Below are 24,570 nucleotides of genomic sequence, written 5' to 3'. Positions count from 1 at the left end.
CCCAGAGTGTTTGGTATGATCTTGAGGGACAAATCCACATGTTCTCAACTTGGATGAGCACAGAAGTTCATGTAAAACATTATGGGATTGTTTTCCTAGTTCCTCCCTCTCCATGACTTCCCAGGTCTTTCTGGTTCCCTAGGACTGCTTTGCTGTCCTTTGACCAGAAAATGTGGCTTTAGTTCTTCCACTCTGCTGCGTACTCTTGTGATCATACCTATGTCTGGAACCATCACATAGCAGAAGGATAGAGAGAAAAAAGCAATATGATTTTATCCCACCTTCTTAGGACCACAGCTCCTCTCATTGGAAAGGAATGTTTCCATCCCTGAGTTTGAAGCACCCTTGGGCTCCCACTGTTGCCAGTTTCACTGTCTCCAACGTAAACATAAAATTTCCCAGGGGGCTGGTATGTGAGAGAGAATGGAGGTAGAAAAAGAGAATTTCACTTATTCTGAGTATGTTAGTCACTTTACCACTTCTTGAATCATAACTAGAGGACCTCTTCTGGAGGTCTGTCTGTCTATTCCAGGTTCCCACATCTAAGTTTTGGCTGCCTTGGAATCAGGCTGGTTGCCTAAAATGTTGGTATCCTCCAATTTACCTGTAACTGCTTACTTTTCAGTCCTCAGATTACTTCTCCATGCATTCTGTCCAAGTTCTATAGATAGATTCATTGAGAGAAACAGGACAGAATGTGCTTACTCCATTGTACCTGCAATTGGAGTCTCTTTTCTTCTGTTGAGGTTATGTATTTTTCTTCTACATGTTTTAAACCTTACAAGTTATTAAAATCATTGTTTTAAGCACTCAGTAGTCTTCTACTAGTTTTCCACAAGTTTACCCTCTCAGTGTTATTCATTCCTTTCTACAGTTCCTTAATTCCATCTTGGGATAATTTTCCTTCAACTTAAAGAACTGGCTTGATATTTATTATCAGCTCTCCTAATGATGAATTTTCTTAGCTTTTGTTTTAAGGTATCTTTATTTTGTCTTTGTTACTGGCAAATGGTTATAGAATTCCAGGTTGGAAATTTTCCCCACCTTTCTAAAGATGCCATTTCACTGTCTTCTGATTTCAGTAGTTTCTGTTGAAAATTTGACCATATATTTTTTCTCTTCCAAAGCTAATGCATCTTTTCTATCTGTCAGTTTTTAAGGTTTTCAGCAATTTAATCATGATGCACCTTAATGTAACTTCCTCTGTATTTACCTTGCTTCAAGTTTATAGATTTCTTGAATATGTATTTTGATTTCTTTCATCACTTACGAAAAATTTTAAGTCTTTATTTCTTCAATATTGCTTTATTCCCATTCTTTCTATTCTTCTTCTAGATCTCCAATTAAAATTGAGTTTGGCCTTTTCACTGACTCATATTTATCTTTTCTGTTTTTTCTATCATTTTAATTCTCTCTGTACATTAATCAGGATACTTTCTACTGACCTATATTCTGGTTTACTAATCCACTGTTCTTCTACCTATCTATTTAATTCTTTTTTTTTTTTTTTTTTTAAAGATTTATTTATTTATTTAATTTCTCCCCCTCCCCTGGTTGTCTGTTCTTGGTGTCTATTCGCTGCGTCTTGTTTCTTTGTCCGCTTCTGTTGTCGTCAGCGGCACGGGAAGTGTGGGCGGCGCCATTCCTGGGCAGGCTGCTCTTTCTTTTCACGCTGGCGGCTTTCCTCACGGGCGCACTCCTTGCGCGTGGGGCTCCCCCACGCGGGGGACACCCTTGCGTGGCACGGCACTCCTTGCGCGCATCAGCGCTGCGCATGGCCAGCTCCACACGGGTCAAGGAGGCCCGGGGTTTGAACCGCGGACCTCCCATATGGTAGACGGACGCCCTAACCACTGGGCCAAAGTCCGTTTCCCTATTTAATTCTTAATTTCAGTAGTTGTTTCCAATCCCCCCCTCAACCCCAGTTCTAGGGTTTTTATTTAATCTTTTGTATGGAATCTAGCTATCTGTTAAAAATTAAACATCTTTTTCTGTTTCTGAACATCTTAATTTTAGCTATTTTGGAGTCCCTCTCATATAAATAAAAACTCTAAATTACCTATGAATTTCTGTTTTCTGTTTTTCATGTTCTTTGTTGTTTACATTGTTTTCAATTGATGTTGAATATTAAGGATTAAAATTTGTGGAGGCCCAGCTTGATATTATATTCCTCTGAAGAAGGTTAAGTTTTCTTTTGGCTTGCAAATAATGTACCAGTGGATCACCTTGATGTTAGGATCCCAATTCCTATGATTGGAAAGGAATATTTCCATCCCTCAGAGTTTTAGGCACCTGTGGGCTCCCACTCCTGTCACTTTTACTGCTGCCAGCATCAACATAGAACTTCCCATGGGCCTGGGGTGTGAGAAAGAATGGATGGGGGGGAATGAATTTCACTTATTCTCTCTGAGTGTGTTAGTCACTTGCCTCCTCCTTAAATCATAACCAAAAGACTTCTTCTGGAGGTTGGTTTTAGGTTTTGTCAGTCCTGATCTGTTTCAGTTTCACATTACTTATCGGGTATAGTCCATCCTTGCTCCCAAAGAAATAGGGAAAAAACAGAAAAAGAGCTCTCCTTCATTTTTGAAGGATGTTTTCACCAAAGATAGAATTTGGATAGACTTTTTTTTTCCCTTTCAGTATTTTAAAGATGCCACGCCATTCTCTTTTATTTTTTTAATTTTTTTTATTTTTTAAAGATTTATTTATTTATTTTATTTCTCTCCTCTTCCCCACCCTGCCCCCCAGTTGTCTGTTTTCTGTTCTCTGTGTCTATCTGCTGCGTGTTCTTTGTCCACTTCTGTTGTTGTCAGTGGCTCGGGAATCTGTGTTTCTTCTTCTTGCGTCATCTTGTTGTGTCAGCTCTCCGTTTGTGTGGCACCACTCCTGGGCAGCTCTCCTTACAGGGCGCACTCCTTGCACGTGGGGCTCCCCTACGTAGGGGATACCCCTGCGTGGCACGGCACTCCTTGCGCACATCAGCACTGCGCATGGACCAGCTGCACACAGGTCAAGGAGGCCTGGGGTTTGAATCACGGACCTCCCATGTGGTAGACGGATGCCCTAACTGCTGGGCCAAGTACGCTTCCCTCTCTTCTTTTTTAAAAATCAATTTTATTGATACATATTAATAGAGTATTCAATCTATCCAAAGTGCACAATCAGTGGTATTTGTTATAATCACAAAGTTGTGCATTTATCCCTTAATTCATTATTATACCATTTTCCTTATTCCAATAATAATAAAAATAAAACAGGCAAAAATCTCTGTCCCTTAATAATCACCTCTCAATCTCTTTGTCCTTCCTCTGCCATACATAGCTACTATCCTGTTTCTGTCTCTCTAATTTATCTGTATTTATATTTTGTATAAATAGAGTCAAACAATATATAGTACCTTTTGTCTAGTTTTTTTTCACTTAGTATATTTCCTTTTTTACCCTTAATGGAAGATTATTAATATATTACTAGTTACTACTGTCCATAATTTGTTTTGGGGGAAGCGGACTTGGCCCAGTGGTTAGGGCATCCGTCTACCACATGAGAGGTCTGCGGTTCAAATCCCGGGCCTCCTTGACCCATGTGGAGCTGGCCCATGCACAGTGCTGATGCACAGAAGAAGTGCCGTTCCACACAAGGGTGTCCCCCGTGTATGGGAGCCCCATGCGCAAGGAGTGTGCCCCATAAGGAGAGCTGCCCAATGCAAAAGAAAGTGCAGCCTGCCTAAGAATGGCACCACCCACATGGAGAGCTGACAAGATGATGAAACAGAAACAGATTCCCAAGCCGCTGACAACATAAGCAGACAAAGAAGACACAGCAAATAGACACAGCGAACAAACAACTGTGGTGGGGGGTGGGGGGGGAAGGGGAGAGAAAAAAAATTTGTTTTGGTTGTGTTGTTGCCTGATATTAACATCTTGTAACATTAATGTACATTTGTTCAGTTTCAAAGAAAAACAGTCTTATATAGGCAGTATTACCTATATTCATATTCCACATGAGGTTTTATTATGCTGTATAGTCCCACATTACATATTTTAGCTTTCCTTCTAGTAATATGCATGACCTTAGACTTTCCCTTTCAACCACTGTCAAACCCCAGTTGTTAGCAGGTCATTACAAACACTGTGATGTGCTTTCACCATTTCTATTCATTTCCAAAGATTCGTGAACAACCTTTTTACCAATTCTACACAGATTAATCCTCAACTTTCCATTCTCTACTCCATTGTCTCCTGACCTCCATTGTTTTGGATGAAGTCAGTTGTAATACATGTATTTAATGTGTCTCCTGTGTTTAATGTGTCCTTTTCTTCTGGCTGTTTTAAGGCTTTATCCCCTTTATCTTTGGCTTTAAACAGTTTGCCCACGATGTATTCAGTTATGATTTTCTTCATATTTATTCTGCTTGAGTGTTTTTTAACCTTCTTGGATCTACAAATTTGTTTTCTATCAAATTGGACACATTTGGGGCATTATTTCTCAAATACTTTTTGCCTCATTTTTTCTTTCCTTTCTTTTTGGGACTTTACTGACATGTAATAGACTGCTTGATATTGTCCTATACATAACTTAAGGTTCCATTTTTATTTTCAATATCTTTTATTTATGTTCTTCAGATTAGATATCTTCTGTCTTCAAGTTCACTGTCCCTTTCTCCTGCCAATTCCATTCCATTGTTATGCTTATAAAATTACTAATTCATTTCAGATATTATACTTTTTAGTTCTAGGATTTTCATTTGTTTTTTTGTGATTTCCATTTCCTGACTCAGATTCTCTATTTCCTTGTTCATTGTGACCATATTTTTCTTTAAATCCTTGAACATATTTTAAGTGGTTACTTAAAATATTGTTGTAACAATTCTAACATCTGGGTAATTTCTTTTTTTTTTTTTTAATTGACTTTGTAATAATATTACATTAAAAATATATATGTGAGGTCCCATTCAACCCCACCCCCCCACCCCCCCTCTCCCGCCCCAACAACACTCGTTCCCATCATCATGACACATCCATTGGATTTGGTAAGTACATCTTTGGGCACCTCTGCACCTCATAGACAATGGTTCACATCATGGCCCATACTCTCCTCCATTCCATCCAGTGGGCCCTGTGAGGATTTACAATGTCCGGTGATTACCTCTGAAGCACCATCCAGGGCAGTTCCATGTCCCAAAGACGCCTCCACCTCTCATCTCTTCCTGCCTTTCCCCATACCCATCGTCCACCATGTCCACTTTTCCCAATCCAATGCCACCTCTTCTATGTGGACATTGGATTGGTTGTGTCCATTGCACCTCTATGTCAAGAGGAGGCTCAGATTCCACATGGATGCTGGATGCAATGGGTAATTTCAAGATCAGTTTCTTTTGACTGTTTTCACTCTTTAAGTACGATTCGCATTTTCTGGTTTTTCACATGTCTAGTAATTTTTTATTGTATGCTTGACATCTTGAGGATACATTATACAGGGTTCAGAATATATTGTCTTCCTTTATTGGGTGTTGGTTTTCTTCTTGTAAATCTTCTTGGTCCTGTCTGATTTAATTTTATTGTTAGAGCACATAATGTAAGGAAACAATACTTATAAGGCATGGCCTTCCTGGGGTCTGAACTAAATAACTAAAATGTTCAATGAGTTCTTTCCACCCTGTTAAGCTGGAAATTAGTGTTTCCCCGCACAGCTAACATGTAGCAGACAGTCTCTGCTAGGCCTTGCAGAGTCCTGCTTTTCCTACATTCAGCCCAGCCCTTGGTCAAGGACCCATGGCATTTTCCATGTATACTTGTAGAGTCCCTCTTTTCACAAATACCCATTCTCGTATATGTTGCCTTGCAAATTTCAGCTGCTTTAACTACTCAGAACATCAGTCTCTGTCAACTTACCTGAGATCACTGCTCTACGTGGATTCTATATTATTGTACCCCATAAGAAAAGTGTTCAGAATATCCAGGATAATTATAAGATGGCTGTGTAACTCTTCTCATGTTTTCTTCTCTCAGCACAGCCATGTGCTGCCTATTGTCCATTGCCTGAAAAGATTTGCCTAGAATATTTTTTTCCACTTGTACTCAGTGAGAGAGCAAGTCAAGTACCTATTACCCTCTCTTGGATAGAAGTAGAAGTCCTAGGTGCACATTAATTTAAATTCACATGGAGATTTAAAGGAGATGGGGAAATGCTTTTAAAAGCATTAGAAACAAACTTCAGACTTAACCCATGTTGTTATATATATGAGAGTCTTAGATTTAGCCTTGAAAGAAAAAAAATATGTATATAACTATATATTTATCTTTCACATTCACAACTTGTTGATACGTTATATCCTCTATCAGGGTCATTGAATCTAGGTTGGAGACACTAAACCTTGAATCATTTGTTGATGAGTAGCAAAATTAGGAGTCAGCGCAAACTGAAAGACAAATAGTTATTTGATTGGAGAAGTAACTCTCCATTTTTAAAGGGTGGAGATGGTTTGGTAGTAAATTAGTTCTCCTGCCCTGGGAGATTAGACAAACAATGGATCTAACTAAGAAAATAGACTGACTCATCTGGCTACAATGCTATACTGAAGTTACACGCAAACTAATATTAATCTCCAGGAAGATAATTGGGTTCCATATACTGTAAATGAGGTTTACAATCAAATCTGAGATTTTCCATTGAAAAAATAAAAAATAAGACATTAAATTCATAGATCTAATGGCACCCTGAAACCTTTCTTTCCCTACTTCTTCATGCTATAGCTAGGCTGAAACCATACAATGTACTTCATTATTTATTAATTCTTCTTTAGGATGGTAGTTTTTATTGCAAGAGAAATGAGGTTTTTCTGTACCTTCCTTCCCCCAAATTTTCTTGAGCTTTTCCCAACTTCCTTCACTAGTGAACAAATTCTCTATTGTCAAAGTGAAGGGTTCATTAAGGTAAGAGGTATAAATGAAGAGGGAGTAAAGTCAGACCTGCTGGACAGGAAGAGAGGTACTGAGTTAAATAATGGGTCATAATAGGGGTGGAGAATGCTAGAAAAATGGAATCACAGGTCTGGAAAAGACAAGTCATCTGGTCCAGACTGCCTCTAGACAGGTCAGAAAGGGGTTTTTGGGTGGACCTTTTTCACATCTGGTTTTAGCTTCTCTCGAACTTTTTCAGCCTTTTGCCTTTCACCAAGACTGATTTCTTCTCTCCCAGACATGTGGCACTCCTCCTCCTGCCTCAGGATGCAGTCCTTTGGAATGGATTTAATTAGCTTTGGGGATGATATGTTCCTTTTCCAGGAGGTCTGTTTCAGGTTTAGGTCATTCTATTGGCCTCAACAACAACTGAAGGGCAGGTCTTCTGGCCACTGATGGTCACACTCCATGTATTTCTAAATCCCCTTAGCTGTGAGGACACAGTGTGCTGAGTTGGTGGGAACTTTGAATTATGGAATGTTTTAGGTAGCTTCCATTCTCATTCTCCTTGCGACAAAAGTGTGCAACTGCCTACCTTTCCCGGATACCCCCACATCCACATCTCTTTTATTAGGTGGAAGAATTATTTTTTGGCAATTTATAGTTCCTCTGGAGCCATACCTCCATTTTTCTATACGTCCCAAGTGTCTGGATTTACTGCAAGAGACTTTGGGGGCAAAGAAGAATGGAGGTAAATTTTAGCTCATTTATCTACTTGCTGGAACGAGGCTTAAGAGCATAAGCATAGTAGTAAACGAGATATTTGTGGCCATTTGGTGCCTATCTCATGCTTCCCGGCTGCCCCACCATCAGCAGCAACAGCAGCAGTGTACACAAATTCTGAATAGAAATGCCCTCTGGATACTCCCTGCTCTGTCCTCTCGGCCGGCACTGAACTTCCCCTGGGTCGCGGCCCAGCGATACCGAGCGGACCTGGCACCAAGCCCCGCTCTTCCCGAGTCGTGGGTGGCTCGATGCTTGTTTCCCTCCCCTCCCTTTCCGGGCCCAAAAGGGGATGTATCTGGGTCAGCCTGGGAGGGGCCGGACCTGCCAGGGACCGGCAGGGGAAATGGGGTGGCGATGACAACATCTTTCAGGTTTTTGGCATCTCTGCGCTACGCCCCGTCCAGCCTCTCACCGCGCTCGCGCCGGGCAAGGGCAGACGTTGCCGCCAATCCTGGCCAGAAAGGCGGACGGCGCGTGGGTGGTGGGGAGAGCCGGGCCTTCATATCTGGACAGCCACTCCCCACGCGGTGTGAACAATGTGGTGCACCACCACCCCGCCCCGGTTTCCCCTCGCCACATACATACACACACAAACACAGCCCATTCCCCAGAGCGCGCTCCCCGGGCGGACGGCGGGTCCCTCCGCCCTAGGAAAAAAGCAATGGAACAGTTCACGGCCACTGCGAGTTCCTCGTCTTCCTTCCTTTCCGGTGATAAACGACAGGGCTACAAGCCAGTTGCAGCTCAAGATGCTCCACCCGCGGGCCTGAGCTCGTCTCATTTGACTGTTACGGGGGCCCGACCCAGGTCTGAGGGTTCTTGTGCTTCCGCGAGGTGCAAAGGCAGAGCGCCCGGACGACTGGAGGCACGACCCGGGTTAAGGCAAAGACCCCCCAGCTGGCGCCCACCCTGCCTTGGTTCCTCCCTTGGTGATCTGCGCTCCGTGGCACCAGGGAGGAGCTGGGTGTGCGGAAAAACCGCATCTTCCACAGGGGCTTTGGCCGAGGACGCCTGGATGAGATCCGGGCTCATGGACCTTCCCGGCTCCCCTCCCTGCGAGCTCTGTATAAACCCAGCCCTAAGAAATCAAGACTACAGGGTCTTCGTTTCCTTCAGGCCTTGCCCCACTCTCCCCAACTTTGTCCTGCCTAGACACGGCAGCTCCAAATTTACAAGTGCTCTTTCCCTCGGAGTTGGGAAGATAAAGAGTTGAAAATAATCTCTGGATTCTTGTATACTGTTTCTAGTAATCTCCCGATCATCTCCCTCATGTTCTCCCATTGCACACGGGCGACTGCTGTTTGTCAGAGGATAGCTTTGTCTATCCGCATAAATCCGCCTGTCCGCCCGTCCGTCTAACCACCTATCCGCTCCTTTGGCCGGAGCCGCTGACGATCTTTGGCTGTGAGCTTCCCAAAAAGTGCCGGCCTCCACGGGTGCTCGAGGCCACGCAGAAGTGTTCCTCCTTTCCCGCCCCACCTTACTGCAGACGTCTCTGGCCATCATTTCATCCACCCTTGTACGAAACTCCGCGCGCCCACCCCACCTCCCCCCGCCCGACCCGGCGCAGCGCCCCCTCCCTCGGCGGCTCCCGGACAGGGAGCAGAACGGACAGGGGAGCGCTGGAGGCGCGCAGAGCTCTTGGGCTGTCCGTGTTCACTACGCCTGGGGAATTGGGCTGTGGGCGAGGCGGTGCGTGTTGGCCTTTATCGCTTGCTGGTCTGGTCGTTTGAAACTTTTATCAGTGAGTCTCGCCACTCACTGCAGACGCGAGCTGGGGGCGGGGGCGCGGCGAGGCGCCGGCGGCCGTGACGAGGCGCTCACGGCGCTGAGCGCTTCTGCTCGGGGCACGCATGGCGCCCGCACACGGAGTCTGACCTAATGTGGACGCAAGGGGTTTAATATGAACGCTCCTCTCGGCGGTATCTGGCTCTGGCTCCCTCTGCTACTGACCTGGCTCACCCCTGAGGTCAGCTCTTCATGGTGGTAAGTCCACGCGCACCGGCGCGGGAGGCTTTTGGAGAGGGGAGTGGGGACCGCACTGGCCACAGAGACCCTCGCGGCCGCTCTTCCCTGAGGCCATGGGATAATCCAGGCCAGAGACCTCAGGCTGCCACCCACTCCTAACGCCCCATCCTGAGCCCCTTTTCTCTTCCTGGCAGACCATTCCAGCTTTGACAACTCAAAAAAAAAAAAAAAAAAAAAAAAAATCCACGTTCTCCCGCAAATGAGAGCTCGTATGTTGGTTTGTTTGGATCCAACTAAGTGACAGCAAAATTAGCCAAATTCTTATCCCTTTGACAGATGCCCTAGTCTGGTCTCTAGCACAGACGTGTGTGTGTGTGTGTGTGTGTGTGTGTATGTGTGTGTGTAAAATTACCTTAAAAACTACAACCGCCGGGCGCTCTCGTTCTCTCACTCTCTCGCTCTTTCTCTCTCACTCTCTCTCGCGCGCGCTCTCTCTCTCTCTCTCTCTCTCACACACCCACACACACACACACACACACACACACACACGAAGAGAAAACTGCTTCAAGATAAACCTATGGGCCAACTCAGACAGTCAAGAATTGTAAAGCTTGAAACCTGTGATTTTGCATTTTTCTCCGTCCTTCGACATCCCTAATGCTTCACCCCACTGCAGGGAAAGGACATTTTGATGCCTCCAGATAGGAACTACCTCTTTAATAGGAAGCTGCAGACCCCAGGGGCTTTAAGATGTTACCCTGTTCAAAACCTTCATACCCAAGAGTAACTTTGCAGCTGTCCTTTGTACAAGGATCTATGATTTTTTGTGTGTTTGCATAATGAAGGAACGTTGAACAGTAACAGATCTTAGCATCAATGAAAGCTCCAAAGGGAGATTCTCACCACTTAGAAACCTTCCCCATCTCCTGACCTTCTGAACTTAAACAGATGGAGTTGAGAGCTCTGTGACTTCCTGGCACTTAAAAGTTTCAGAACAGATACCAAAATACTGATTCCAAAAGACTTGTTATCAAGGACTATTTTTTAAAAAGATAGAGTCAAAGTAAGGAGTCTCAACCAAATGAAAGACACTGCAGGAAGCTTTAGGAAGACACTGTAGTTCTTCAGAGGAGCAAAGCAAAGTGTTGATGAGAAGAGGGGTTCAATTTCTTCCTAAGCCTCTTTGAATAGGAAGGCATTTAGCCTTGACATTGCTGACACAGGATCAAAGATTGATTTATCAGACTGACCATTTTTCAATAAAATGACTATTTCTGTTTCCATGGGTGTATAAACATTATTTATTGCTCAGACTTTTTGTCACATTGTCTCTCAGCTGTCACTTAAATGTATTTTTTGGAAATCACAGCTGTAACAATTTTATGATCATATAAAATAATGAAAATACAAGAAAAATACATTCTCCCTGTTAGATCGCTTCAAAAGACACCTATGGCAGCTTGGGTTATATAAAAGGTACCTTTCTAAACATTTCACAACTAATAGAGAACATCTGGGTACAGATGATGATGTAATTTTTTGTTAAAGTTTCTTTTCAAAAGTACTTTATGGAGCTATAACTGTTTGATTCTTCCAAACATTTACTGTCCTTAAAAACAATAGAAAGAATTTTTTTCCAAAAGTTTCCTGTAAAAGCCAAAAAGAGCTTTGGAAAATCGAAATATTTAAAGGATTCTTTACTAAGGAAAGAACAGCATGTCTGTGAGAAGAGTGTAACATCAGACCAGCAGGTGTTGATTGGACAGATACAGACAATATTAGAGACATTTGAGCATTAGGTCAAATAAAAGGGAGTGAGGTGCTTCTAAAGCTTGGCTTCCTCCAGAGCCAAATCCAGACCCATAGTGTCACTGAGATCAGAGCCTTCCTGGGAAAAGACTTTGAAGCATTCTCCCCCAAACACTTTGCCCATCCCCCTCTCATTCCCTTCCCTGACTGCAGACCTGTCCAGAGCATCATCTGGTGGGCCCAGCTTCAGTTCTGAGAGATGATCATAGCTCTACTTTAGGATGGCTTCCACCAGATCACTCTTCATACCTCCCTTGATGACTTCCTTCTCCACTGAACTAAAATAAAAATAACCATTGGTTTCTAACTTACCAGAAGGATAAGGGATTCCTATCTGAAGAGTGCTTTGAACTCTTCAGTCTCCCTGGGATCTCCATACCAGACCTCCCTGTGCACAATCTCACTACTGTGTTGGTCCCTCACAGGTACATGAGGGCTACAGGTGGCTCCTCCAGGGTGATGTGTGACAATGTGCCAGGCCTGGTGAGCCGCCAGCGTCAGCTGTGCCACCGCCACCCAGATGTGATGCGAGCCATTGGCCTGGGTGTGGCTGAATGGACAGCAGAGTGCCAGCACCAGTTCCGCCAGCACCGTTGGAACTGCAACACCCTAGACAGGGACCACAGCCTCTTTGGCAGGGTCCTGCTCCGAAGTAAGTCTCCTGCCTTCACCCAGCTCCTGCGCTCTCCCCTCACATATCTGTGGAGCTTCTTGTTTGCTCTTTGAAGCCTTCTGCTCATCTTTGGGTGCATTTTACTCTGCCAGAAACCTGTTCTGTTGGGTGGCATCACCTTGTTTTACAGATGAGAACTAGAGAAATCAAGGAACTTGCCTCAAGTCTAAAGGAGGCCAGTTGTAGAGTAGAACGTAGTACCAGTCTGTTTCTTTCAAATCTTTTCCCATCCCTCCAGGGTCAGACTTTGTCTCTACAAGGAGGGAGAAAGCAATGACAGGACTCTTTTAATATTTTTTTCCATCTCCCTGGGACTTGAATCTTTCAGAAAGACTTGGCCAGAAAGTCAAAGTGGAAAGCCCAAATCTTTTATCAGCCAAAAGATAGTCATTTTCACAAAAACACCATATAGGTTTTATTAAGAAGTAGAGACAGATCTCTACTCATCAACTTTGACTACCCATTCAGCTGCTCAGTTCTGGGTTACTCTTCCTAATTTAAACATTTTTTTTCAAAAGTCTGTAGATTCTATGAAGGCAGTGACAAGCTGCATTCCCTACTCCTTATTGGTTGCCTTATATATTGCAGGTACTATTCTTTCCTCACAGTGAATAAATGTAGTAAATTGCAGGGAGCACCTACTATTTTCCAGGTATGTTTTAGGCAGTAAGAATACTGATGGAGGCTAGAGGTGGGAACAATGAATATACAGATTTCTTTTTTACTTAGAAGGAGCCTTAAACGTTATCTATTTATGTAATATATTTCTTTCAAATTCTGAATATGGACAGTAGCTCACTAGCTAATTTAACACCAGAGAAAATGAATTGAAAAATCAGATTTTATTTTCAAATGATACCACCCACAGACCTGTCATTGTTAGCATTCTTCAAGAAATAACACAGCCCGTTTACAGGGGAAATCTGACTGAGAACATAACAGTTTATATGTGAACCCCAGAAACAGGAAACTTTACACTTGTTTTGCCCCCCTAAGAAAATCATCCAGGCTGTCCACTTGGTAATGCTTAACAGAGGGTGTTTCTATCATGTAATCATCACAGCCCTAGGTTTTTATGAGGCCAAATGCATAACTGAATGTCTCTAAAATCCCCCAAGGGCGTAGTGCTCTCACTCTTAGTGTATCCCTAAATTTAATTTACTGCAATATTCTGCAATTTTATTCTCTCGTTTAAGAACTATATTCTTCTGCATTCCTTTTACAGTTTCGATATGACATCGCAAATATTTGAAAGGTTAATCGTAAATTTCAGCTACATGGAATTTTAAGACTTCACCTTTATTAGCTCATCAGTGAATCAATTAAAGTCCTGGACCTTGTCAAAGAGTGTTTGCAAATATCTTGCACAAGTAATCTTTGGATATATTATGTACATGCCATCGGTCTTTACAGTGCCTTGGGATTTTCCTTTTTCAAAGTGTGCACAACCATTTTCTGATGATTTTAGATTGAATGCATATCTCATGTATAAATGATCACCTCTAGATCTTGTCTATGAAAATCCATTAAGATGTTTCCATATTGGGAAAACCTTTAGATCACAAAGTGAAGGAAACAATCTTGACCAGTTGGCCTAAAGACAGTATATCTGCCAAAGCCAGGGATTCATTCATAAAATACTTTAATTTAATCTTGGCAATGTTTGTTTCTTCAGAGCTATAGAGTTGCTGAGAGGGAGGAGGTTGTTCTAACAAGAGGAAACAAATATTTTCACTTAGTTTAAGGCCTCAGGTAAATGAGAGATTTTACCTTGTACTTCCTTGAGATTTCTCTCAGATGAAGCCAAAGTACTAAAAACTTAAAACATTCATGCTACCCAGTTTCTTTCCATGCTTCACAGAAGGCCAGATTTCATTCTGTACATTTATGCAAACTCCTGTGACTGTCAGTGATGATTTTCTGTTGGTTATGGGAGAGCTGAATTTGGCTTGAAGCAGCTTCTCCTGGAAATAATCATGAAATTCCAATGAAACTATCTAAAGATTTTTACAATTAATTGCTTAGAGAGGAGTTCATATCTTAGAAGTTGTGAAGAACTGTGCTTTGAAAACCTAAATGCCCTTATAGATAATAGGAAAGACAAAGGGCAACACCGTTTATAGGGAGAACATCAAAGTTAATGAAGTATTCCATGGTCATAGAGGAAAGTAAAACATTTACTCTTTTGCTTCAGAGAGCCAGAATAAGAAAGAACCATTTTTGGGAACATTTTAATTCACTCATTCAACAAAGATTCATCAGTCACAGGTAGAGAAACTTTAAAACAGATCTAGTAAATCCAGAATTAGTCCTACCAGAATACACCTCCAGAATTCTAGAATACGGCTTACATTTTTTAAAAAAAGAAAAAAAGGATAGGTGATTAGGTCTCATTCTTGTGGATCTAAAAAAAAAAAAAAAAAAAGAAAGCATTTTAAAGGTGCACTAGACAATCCATAACCTTCAAGAAAGTCTTGTTTTTAATTGCCTTGCCTTTTCTGGTAACACTCTCTTGCCCCAAACAAAAAGTATACATATGTGCTTAAACACTGCTTGACTTATCTCAGTCCAAAAATTAGAGAAACTTTGATTGTAACACATCAGGAAGTATAAATACCACCATTTAAAGTTGGATTTTGTTTTATTTTGTAATGGCTTTAAAAGAATCAGTTTTTCTTCTAAGAAGAGGCCCAAGATCAAAATTTGTTTTGCTACAAAGCCAACTCTTGAAGTGCTACTATTTCACACATAGCATTTTAGTGATTCATCTAAGACATTTAACTCAAAACATCTTAAGACTGTTTCTACATGATACCAGAACATCTGGAGGTAAAATGAAAAGTTCAGTCAATGTGCTTATTTTTTATTTTAAACAAATAAACTATTTTTTGTGTTTGAATAATAAATGCCAAATATTGAAAAAGGTGTTTGTTTTTTTTCCTTTGGAAATTATTTCTGAAATGTAGCAGATTTTAAATGATTTTTTCTCTTTCAGCTAACAAAGTTAATCTAATTGTTTACAAGTTATGCTCCGAGACAATTTATTCCTGTACTGTCTTGTCACTAATGCCATCATCTACATCTCCCATACCTTTCCTCCAACAGACCATCTCAGGAAATTTCTCTTCTTTCTCCTTAAAAAATAAGATATGACTAATACTAAATGCAGTAAACATTCAGAAATTTTTCCCTATGTGATTTCTCTAAACACAGGCACTAATCCAAAACCAATCTTTAAGCAGATAAATGGGGAAACTATGAATAAGGTATATTCCTCAGTTGTAAACTGGGTACAATAGAGTTTTTATTTACCTGAAAGCTACTACCTAAGATTAAGCCACATTAACATCCAGTCACCTTATTTTATAAAACATCTCAATTCCACTTTGAAAATCTGTGATCCTTGTGTTATAATAGGACCCTTTAAAACAGCTCCCGTGATCATCATGTTTCTCTTTGAAGAATGTTACCTGCTACCTATGGCAAATATTCATATAATTGACTTTACCTAACTAAAGGCATGATTGAGTCCATTTTTGATGGTTGGAGGTTTTGGGGGAGGTATTTTCTGAAGGCTGAGGTAAGTGCCATTTAATATGGTGTAGATAAGTTTTCCTGATTTTTTAATAATGAGACTAGCAGAGCAAATATTGCAAAGGATGTATAATAAATTTTAGCACTGAATGACAAACGGAAACAAGCAGGGCTTCAATGCGAAAAGGTGGTTGTTCTCCCAGCTGTCTGGTTCAAAAAGTCACACTCGTCTTGACATATTGAATCACCAAATGGCTTTCTGTTTTCTGCCTTGCATTGGCACCACATTGTTTGGCCTCTATTAATATTTTGATTGTTAATATATTTGCTGCAGCAACCCATTAATAAAAAGACATGCTAAGTATGTTATGCATGATTGTTTTGAAAATGCACAACTTCTCTAATAAAAAAAAGGCATGTTAATAACAGTGAAATACAGCTCCATTTGAAAAACGAGGTGCCCATAGACCCTAAAGAGCCTTATATCTGTCACTGTACCACAACACCGTGTTATGAATTACTACAAATTATTAAAATAATTTAATGTAGTTATTGCACTGAAATATGTACCTTTCAGCCTGTAAGTGAAAGTAGGCTGTGCTCTAATAAAGAACAATTCTAAGAAAGCACCCCAAAGGGTTCTTACCCAAGTCTAATTATAGGCGGTAAATTTGTTTCCTTCCAGAAAAACCAAAGAAAAGCTGTTCACTGTCTTTACCCGATACAAATGATTAGTACAGGTGTTCCAGAAGAAAGTAAATTCACCTTAATAGTTAGACATAGTATGTAACTCAAGGATATTGCATATTGCCTTCAACAATCTCTCAATTAGCTGTGAAAGTTGATGCCAAGTCAAAGCTCTCCAGTGTTAATGGGCAGGGCTAGTTACTGCCTGAATTCTCTTCCCACCTCAGATTTCTTTGTATTCAGTATTTCAATCTCAATAATGTAGATGTGTATTAGTATTTTATCCTCAGTAATGCCTGAAGCTTTGGAAAGCTTTTTTAAGGGATGATGTAGAATAATGAAAAACAAAATATATTATAGAATTTTAGAATGCCACCTTATTTTACAGGTGCAGAAAACAAGGCCAAGAGATGCCATTATCCTCTCTTTTAGGACATCTAGGGCTGACCTTAAAGCAAAGCAAGCACATGTATAAAACTAATGTGTAGCCAGGAGCTGGGAAATGCAAACTTTGCATCATTTTCTTTTATATTCTTTATGTATTTTAGGAATAGTTGTCATACAGATATCTAAATTGACAATTTATAGATTAGGTGGAGGGGATTCACATTTAAGAAAGAAGCTCGGCTCTTGAAAAGAATCCTTCAATAATACCAATGTCTTTTTGTCTAGTGGCAAAGTATGTCAGAGACAGATCAAGGCATCTTGTGAAAGTGTTTTGAACTAGCAATACCAAACTACATTCTGAAAAAAATCTTTTAATTGCCTTTATTTTATGCTGAACTTATTCTCAGGCCTTAAGTTTTTGTTTTTTCTGGGATATTTTCCTCTGTGTAACCTCCTTTTCTGGTTTAGGAACCATGTGTTCTTTTTCAGTAAGTATCATCTCCATGTGGCCCATGGAGCTCTTTATATAGAGAGGCCCACCTTGGTGATTTTGTTCTGGATGTGGTTAACAACCAGAGACTCAACATCTAAACCCATAAGTTCAGCAGTACTCTCTGCATTTTTAAGCATGTGCATCAAAACCTCAGCACTCTTTTGGGGCTGCCATCCTATGTCCATCCCCACTGTTTGGCCTGGACACACCTACTGCACCACCATTGCAACAATGGAACGGCACCCATTGCTTCTGTGAAGAGAAATCTTTCAGATACTTGCTGGCCCTTCAAATATGCATGCCTGGGCGGTTTTTTGGGTGTTCTTAAAGGGAACATGAAGAGTTGACTGGCATGATTTTGTGGGGTTTTCTACCACCAGATCATTTTTAAGAAAAGCATTTTTGTTTCAGGTAGTCGGGAATCTGCCTTTGTTTACGCCATCTCTTCAGCTGGAGTTGTATTTGCCATCACCAGGGCCTGTAGCCAAGGAGAGTTAAAATCCTGTTCCTGTGATCCAAAGAAGAAGGGAACCGCCAAGGACAGCAAGGGCACTTTCGATTGGGGTGGCTGCAGTGATAATATTGACCATGGAATCAAATTTGCCCGTGCATTTGTGGATGCCAAGGAAAGGAAAGGAAAGGACGCCAGAGCCCTGATGAACCTTCACAACAACAGAGCCGGGAGGAAGGTATGGAATTGCGACCGGGGCTCAGTTTGTAGATGGCATGGCCTGTAAATCACTTAAGCAGAGCTTTTCTTAAACTTTCCTAGACTTGATAAAACGCTATGTAGTCACAACTTCTCTCTGCAGCCCTTGCCCCTCACCTAGAACTGTTTGTCCTAAAGAATACCACTGACTGTGTTAAAATATGCTCCACACTCCACCTCCCTTTCTAAGGTAGTTCACCCATTGTTTTTAGCACTGTATAGAGTCAAGTGTTTTATGTTCTCTCTGGATACTGTATCATTTGACAGAAGATTTAATCTGTAAATTAGAATAGTGCTTCATCCCACATAACTGTGGTACATTGAATGCTTTTATCTAAGGGATATCAAGACCCTGAGTGTCTTCTTCCAAACTTCCTATAAAGATAATTCACCAAGTATGGTTTGTTGGCTTCTTCTAGATTCAGGAGTGCTCTCTAGGATAGACCCAGCTGTCACTTATGGAAGCATCACCTTGTAGTTTCTGCTACTGGTTGAGTAAGTGGATCAGGGACAAACATGGCCTCAAAATGTATTTTGACCCTTTGTCTTCTGGTCCTGACTAATCTCCTGGGCTGAGAGTATCTGGTCAGTTCAACCCCTTAACTCCCATTTGTCAGATGAGGAAATTGAGAACTCCTGGGTGCTCAAGGTCACATGGTGAATCCATAGAAAAGTGGGCACTAGAATTCAGATTTCAACTCCTAATCCAGTGGTGTTTTGGCTTATAGTTAAACTATCTCAGTATCAATACTCAAGTCCATTGATTAGCCACACCTATCTGTAGTGGCATGACCAGAATAACTAGAGAGTATGAATGCTGTACATTATGCCCTTGTGTAGAAAGCCACAACTGGCTGAGTTATCAAATATTTGGACAGAATCATTCTAGAATAGTTTAATTGCCCACGGGAGGAGATAACCATAATTTGTCTTTGATCAACACAACCTAAAAATGTGCTCAAAAGTAACATATAGAGAAAGATCAGGATAAAATTCAAAGGTCCCTGGTGGTGGTGGTGGAGGGGGGTGGTTTAATAGGAAAAAGAATAGAAAAGAATGCAGATTTGTTTGGACGAAAACCAAGATAGGCTCATGAATAGAACAAATCTCATTTAAAAGATATTGAAAGGAAAGAACTCTTGCTTAGCACATGGAATAAGATGAGTGTGACCTGAACTGTTTACAAATAATACCTTTCTTGAACTTTAAGAATCAACATTCCCATCATCATGAATTTATGGACTTATAGTGATTACTGCCAAGAATATAGACTATGGTTGTGTAATCCTACAACTATTGGTAATTACTGTTTGTGCAATGGTTTGGATAAAAAACATTTCTGTTGACCTTCACTTGACATTGATATTGCATGTATAAATGATAAAATGTGGTGTCTTTGATAGGAATGTGCTGCCTAATTATTCAAACAAGGAATATATCTCAGAATCTTTGAAAAGATAAAGGCACTTGGTTATACAAATATATCAGAGAGAATGTTGACTTACCAAAATAAATGTTAATTTTGCTTAATATAGGAATTAGATATTGAATGTTTCACCTCGTAAAGACAATAGATCTTGGCTATTATATTTTAGGCCCTGAATAAACATGGACTTTTAATGTAAATCACATGATTCTTCACTGTGTAGAGGTGAACAGCTGTCAGGCCTCAGATGTTCTCCTGCCTACTCTGCAAAACTTAGGAGGCTACTTTTGATTGGAATAAAAGTGCACACACTGACTTTTTAAAATGTGGCTTTAATTAATGGTGGGTGGGCAGGCTTTTTCAAGGAGATGCATGATGTCAGTGAATATGAACTTTAATGAGGGTAAATGTATTGAGATAAACATGCGTCTCTAATTCTCTTCTTGCGGTCATTAGACCCCCAGTCTCTACTCCCCCTTCGTACCAGCAGAAGGTCTGTGGAATCAAAACAGAACAGGCTGGGCTTGTGTTTGAAGGCAGTCCTCCTGAACTGAGCCTCCAGCAGGCCTGGCTCTAGAAAACCCCAGCTTCCTAGGGCTCACAACAGCATTAGTTTGTTTTAATTTCCTTTTTTATGCACTTCAATATTTTCTAAATTGTCCAACGTTTTAACTGGGAGGGAAAAAGCAATACATTTTACTTAAAAGAAAAAGCGTCTATTCCATGGTCATTCCATTTAGCCCACATTACATGTCAAATTCAACACTGACATTCACAAGTCTTAATTTTTCCCCAAATCTGAACAATTTAATTCGTTTATTATAGCAGTTGGTTAGAGCACCCTCATGTGTCTCTGTGCTGTAATATCATTTTAGAATCTAGAAAGTATATATTTATTTTAGTCACAGCTTTAGCAAAATTTATAACAATATTTTTACCTTCATATTTACTTGAAGACTCAAACTGGATTGAGTCGTCTACCACCTCCATATAGAAGTATTAATAAGTTCTAAAACAATCCATCTGCTCTATTTAAAACAAACATCATAGCAAGAAGGAATTTCCACAGCTCCTCTCAGCAAGCCCTTTTAGTTCTAAAGAAGCTATGCTATGAAAAGTTCTAAATTAGATTTTAAATTAGATTTAGGTAAATTACAGGTGAAAAGTTCTGGTCAACAGCAACCGCGTATATTCTTTCATGAGTTTGCTAATGGATTTTAAATTAGTCCATCTTTCCTCTAGATGAAATAATCACCATAACTTCTTTCACCTTTTCTAAGAGAATCTATATCAAAATAATCAATGTATACAATCAAATATTTTCCTCTTAAACTCTGGAAATTTCTACAATAAGAATAAGAAGAATTCCATTAAAATATTTTCCCCACAAGATATCTCTTACTTTAATTAATAAAGAAAAAACATGAAATTTGAAGTCAGATCCACCTTAGTTTTGCTCACTGGTACTAAGTAAAAAATTTCAGTTTTTTTCATGTGTCAAACAGATTTCACATGGGACTATGGGAAGATAAGTGTAAGGCACATAACACAGAATCTGGCACATAATAGGTGCTCAGTAAGAGTTAGTTCCTTTCTTTTTTAGTGAAGTAAAGGTTATTTGTAGCCTAGGTAGTAGAGCTAGGTACAAATCGGATTTGAACACTTAGATAGGTTCTGCTAATCCTCAACCTGATACCTCCATGTATCTATGCATTCATCTTCTATACAATTTAGCATATTAATAATTAACAGGCATAAAGTGTTTTCTAATTTACAAAGTACCATCACATATTTTCTAATATGATATTCCCAAAACTCCAAAGCAATAAAAAATAAATATTCCTACTTTTCAGGTGAGAAGCAGGGCACAGAGGGATTAAATGAACAACCCAGAATCACACAATCAGCAAATGCTGAGCTTGGGGATTCATGCTCATTTGAGTTCACTCTCATGTAGTTGTCTACCTTTCCATGTTGTCTGTAAAGAATTTCTGGGGGAAAAAATATCACTGTATCTTAAAGAAAAAGAATCTGCCCTTAGAAGGTAGTATACTGATGATTTTTTCCATTTGTATATGTCTTTTGGGGATTGTCTCATGTCCCCCAGAAAAGGCATGTTCAGGACCTCTGGGTGTGAACCCATTTGTAAATAGGACCTTTGAAGATACTGTTATTTAAGGTGTGCCCAAACTGAATAAGGGTGGGCTTTAATCCAATGTACCTGAATTCCTTATAAGCAAAGGAACTCGGGAGAGAAAGGAGAAGATGCCACCATGTGCATTGCCATGTGATGGAAAAGCCAAGGAACCACAAAGACTAACAACCAGTCAGAAGATACTGACACAGAGAGGAAGCAAGTCTTCTAGACTCTGAAACCATGAACCAATAAATTCCTGTTGTTAAGCCAACCCATTGAACGGTGTTCGTTTTCGCAGCTGGGAAACTAAAATAATACCTTTATTTTCCAAGTTTTCTATAAAGAATGTGTTATTATTTTTATAACAAGATAGAAAAAGTTATGTTTTACAAGTCAAAAATTTAAGTGTCAGTTGTTGTTAGCATGCCTAAAGCAACTTAGACTTACTTGCTGGATTCACAAAATTTCAACTAATAGCACTACAAGTCTGAGAGCACTATTGCCATGTGCTATTGGACAAAATTGGGTCATCAGGAATTACTTTGGGAAAGGCGCCTTTCTTGGTGCTAAGTCAAAGAAAGCCCTGACTATAAGATACTGAATTTTGATTGAGGAGACAAGTGCAAGGCAAGCTGTGCTGAGAGGTATGATAGAGCAATCAGCCAAAGAGCTAGTTAGCTGAAGAGAGAAAAGTTGTATAATAAAAGAATAAAAGCTAGAGGTGAGGATTTCCCATGGTTGAGATAGGGAAAATGTTTTCCAGGATAAAGAAACTATGGGACAAAGAAGGACTCTAGAGCAGAAATTACATCATAAATTTGAGAAATTGATCATTTTTGCTTTTGGGAAAACCTTAAATTGAACTACAGAGTCAGATTGCTTTAGCCCTTCCTTCAATAATCATGAGCATCCGTATAGGGCACAAATGTTACTTTTAGAGTTTCCTAGTAGATTTTGTTTTCTGGCTGATGTCCTTATATCATAAAAAATAGAATGCATTTTGAACAGTTAGGTAGATTCTGCTAACCCTCCTTCTGTCTTATTGCACCCAAAAACAACATGTGCTTGACACTGTCGATCTTTATATATCATGTGAATCAAAATTAATCCAGATTTAAGGTCCCCAAACAGGAAATAATTCTTAGCAAAATTGTTACAGCTCCAGATAAAGTTCTTTTATTAATGGAAAATGTTTGTTTAAATTGGCCTCATTAGTCAATAAGAATTATTATATATATGGTTAGTCAACAGTAATATTCTTGAATTCCACAAATATAAATTCTACACCTTATACTTTTTAGCTAAGCCCACCTGCAGTCACTGTTTTTAAAGAATGTCAGTTCTCAAGAAATCACAATGTCTTATTTAAGTTAGCAAATAGTTGTATAAACAAATCAACTGCACAATTTGTTAATAAATATTCCTTGTCTTCCAGAACATGTATTGTTGAAAGCTATAAGTCAGTCGAATTTTTAGTAACTCCTGTCTTAGAGATGTGTGTCTGTCAAAAGGATTTAATTGTTAATAAATGTACTTGGCTTTAAACTGCATTCCAAAAATTAAAGTATATGTGTTTTAATGTGTGTTTATCTCAGGAAAACTGATTCAGAACAAGAAATGTGTTAGCTGCCTTATGGAATACATGCAACTAGAAAGTTAAGTGCTAACACTTCTTTGAATGTTCAAGCTTAACTAAATAATTGACTTAAAATACAGCATGTAAGGACCTAAGTAAATTCTAAATAGTATTTTTAAGGTAAGGTCAGTTGTTCAATTGACATATACTTCATACAGTTTGAAATGGATTGCCTTTTTTTCTGATATCTTCATCTGTAGCAGTGGATGGGGGGAATAATAGTACCTACTCTGTTTGTGTGGATTAAATAAAACAATGAATATAAATCACTTGGCATGTTTGGCACATGGTAAGAACCCAATAAATGTTATGTCTCATTATCATACTCTGACAGTGACTTGGGGCAAGAGAAATATAAAATAGAATTTAAAAATAGAATTATTCTAGCCTGCATGATGCGTGTATTTCCTTCTTCCATAGCTTTTTCATTTTTCTTTTCTTTCCTTCTCTTTTCTTTTTACATTCAGACCTCTCTCTATGTGTAAATTGCTACTATTTAGAAGTTTCCTAAATTTTGGAAACAGAAAAGAGCCTCTGTACATAGATCAAAGGTTTCAAATGTTGAAAATTAAAGATTTAAGGGCCAGGTTAAAAATTTGCTAAGTTAGCATTTTAGCACTGAAGCTATTATGAACCTACTGAAGATTTTCTATTGAGAAAAGTTATATGTTAAACTAAATATGGGGTGGCGGACTTGGCCCAGTGATTAGGGCATCCGTCTACCACATGGGAAGTCCACGGTTCAAACCCCAGGCCTCCTTGACCCATGTGGAGCTGGCCCATGCGCAGTGCTGACGCGTGCAAGGAGTGCCGTGCCACACAGGGGTGTCCCCCGCATAGGGGAGCACCACACGCAAGAAGTGCACCTCATAGGGAAAGCCGCCCAGCGTGAAAAAAAGTGCAGCCTGCCCAGGAATGGTGCCGCACACACGGAGAGCTGACACAACAAGATGACGCAACAAAAAGAAACACAGATTCCCGTGTCACTGACAACAACAGAAGTGGACAAGACGCAGCAAATAGACACAGAGAACAGACAACTGAGGTGGAGGGGAGGAAGGGGAGATAAATAAATAAATAAATAAAAATCTTAAAAAAAAACAAAAAAACTAAATATGGTTTCTATGAGGCTGAACACCAAAGGAGTATTGCTGTCCTTAGGAGTTGTCAAATTCATCTATTTGTCTTCTTTAAAGCAGTCATATCAAACGAGCAAGTATATAAAAAATAGATGGGACTAAGGCAAAGGATGAGGGGAGAGGGATTCATTATGGGTTGTGCTGGCCAATTTGGTGACATAAAAAGCTATGAGGGGAAAGTGGGACTTGGCCCAATGGATAGGGTGTCCATCTACCACATGGGAGGTCCACAGTTCAAACCCCAGGCCTCCTTGACCCATGTGGAGCTGGCCCATGCACAGTGCTGA

The 24,570-nt window shown here is 40.2% G+C and overlaps 1 protein-coding gene across 1 annotated transcript in view; it reads left to right on the top strand.

The window, feature by feature from the left end:
- Nucleotides 1–9,356: 9,356 nt before the first annotated feature.
- Nucleotides 9,357–24,570, top strand: part of WNT2 (Wnt family member 2) — a 47,807-nt gene continuing 32,593 nt past the window's right edge. The window contains exons 1-3 of the mRNA NM_001281763.2: nt 9,357–9,671; nt 11,888–12,114; nt 17,648–17,925. Of these exons, the coding sequence (NP_001268692.1) occupies nt 9,589–9,671; nt 11,888–12,114; nt 17,648–17,925 (588 nt within the window). The 5' untranslated portion in view covers nt 9,357–9,588. The remainder of the gene's footprint in view (nt 9,672–11,887; nt 12,115–17,647; nt 17,926–24,570) is intronic.

The sequence above is a fragment of the Dasypus novemcinctus genome, chromosome 5 (genome assembly GCF_030445035.2).
Source record: "Dasypus novemcinctus isolate mDasNov1 chromosome 5, mDasNov1.1.hap2, whole genome shotgun sequence".
NCBI lineage: Eukaryota > Metazoa > Chordata > Mammalia > Cingulata > Dasypodidae > Dasypus > Dasypus novemcinctus.
The sequence above is the reverse complement of the archived record's forward strand: the minus strand, read 5'-3'. Positions and strand labels throughout refer to the sequence as shown.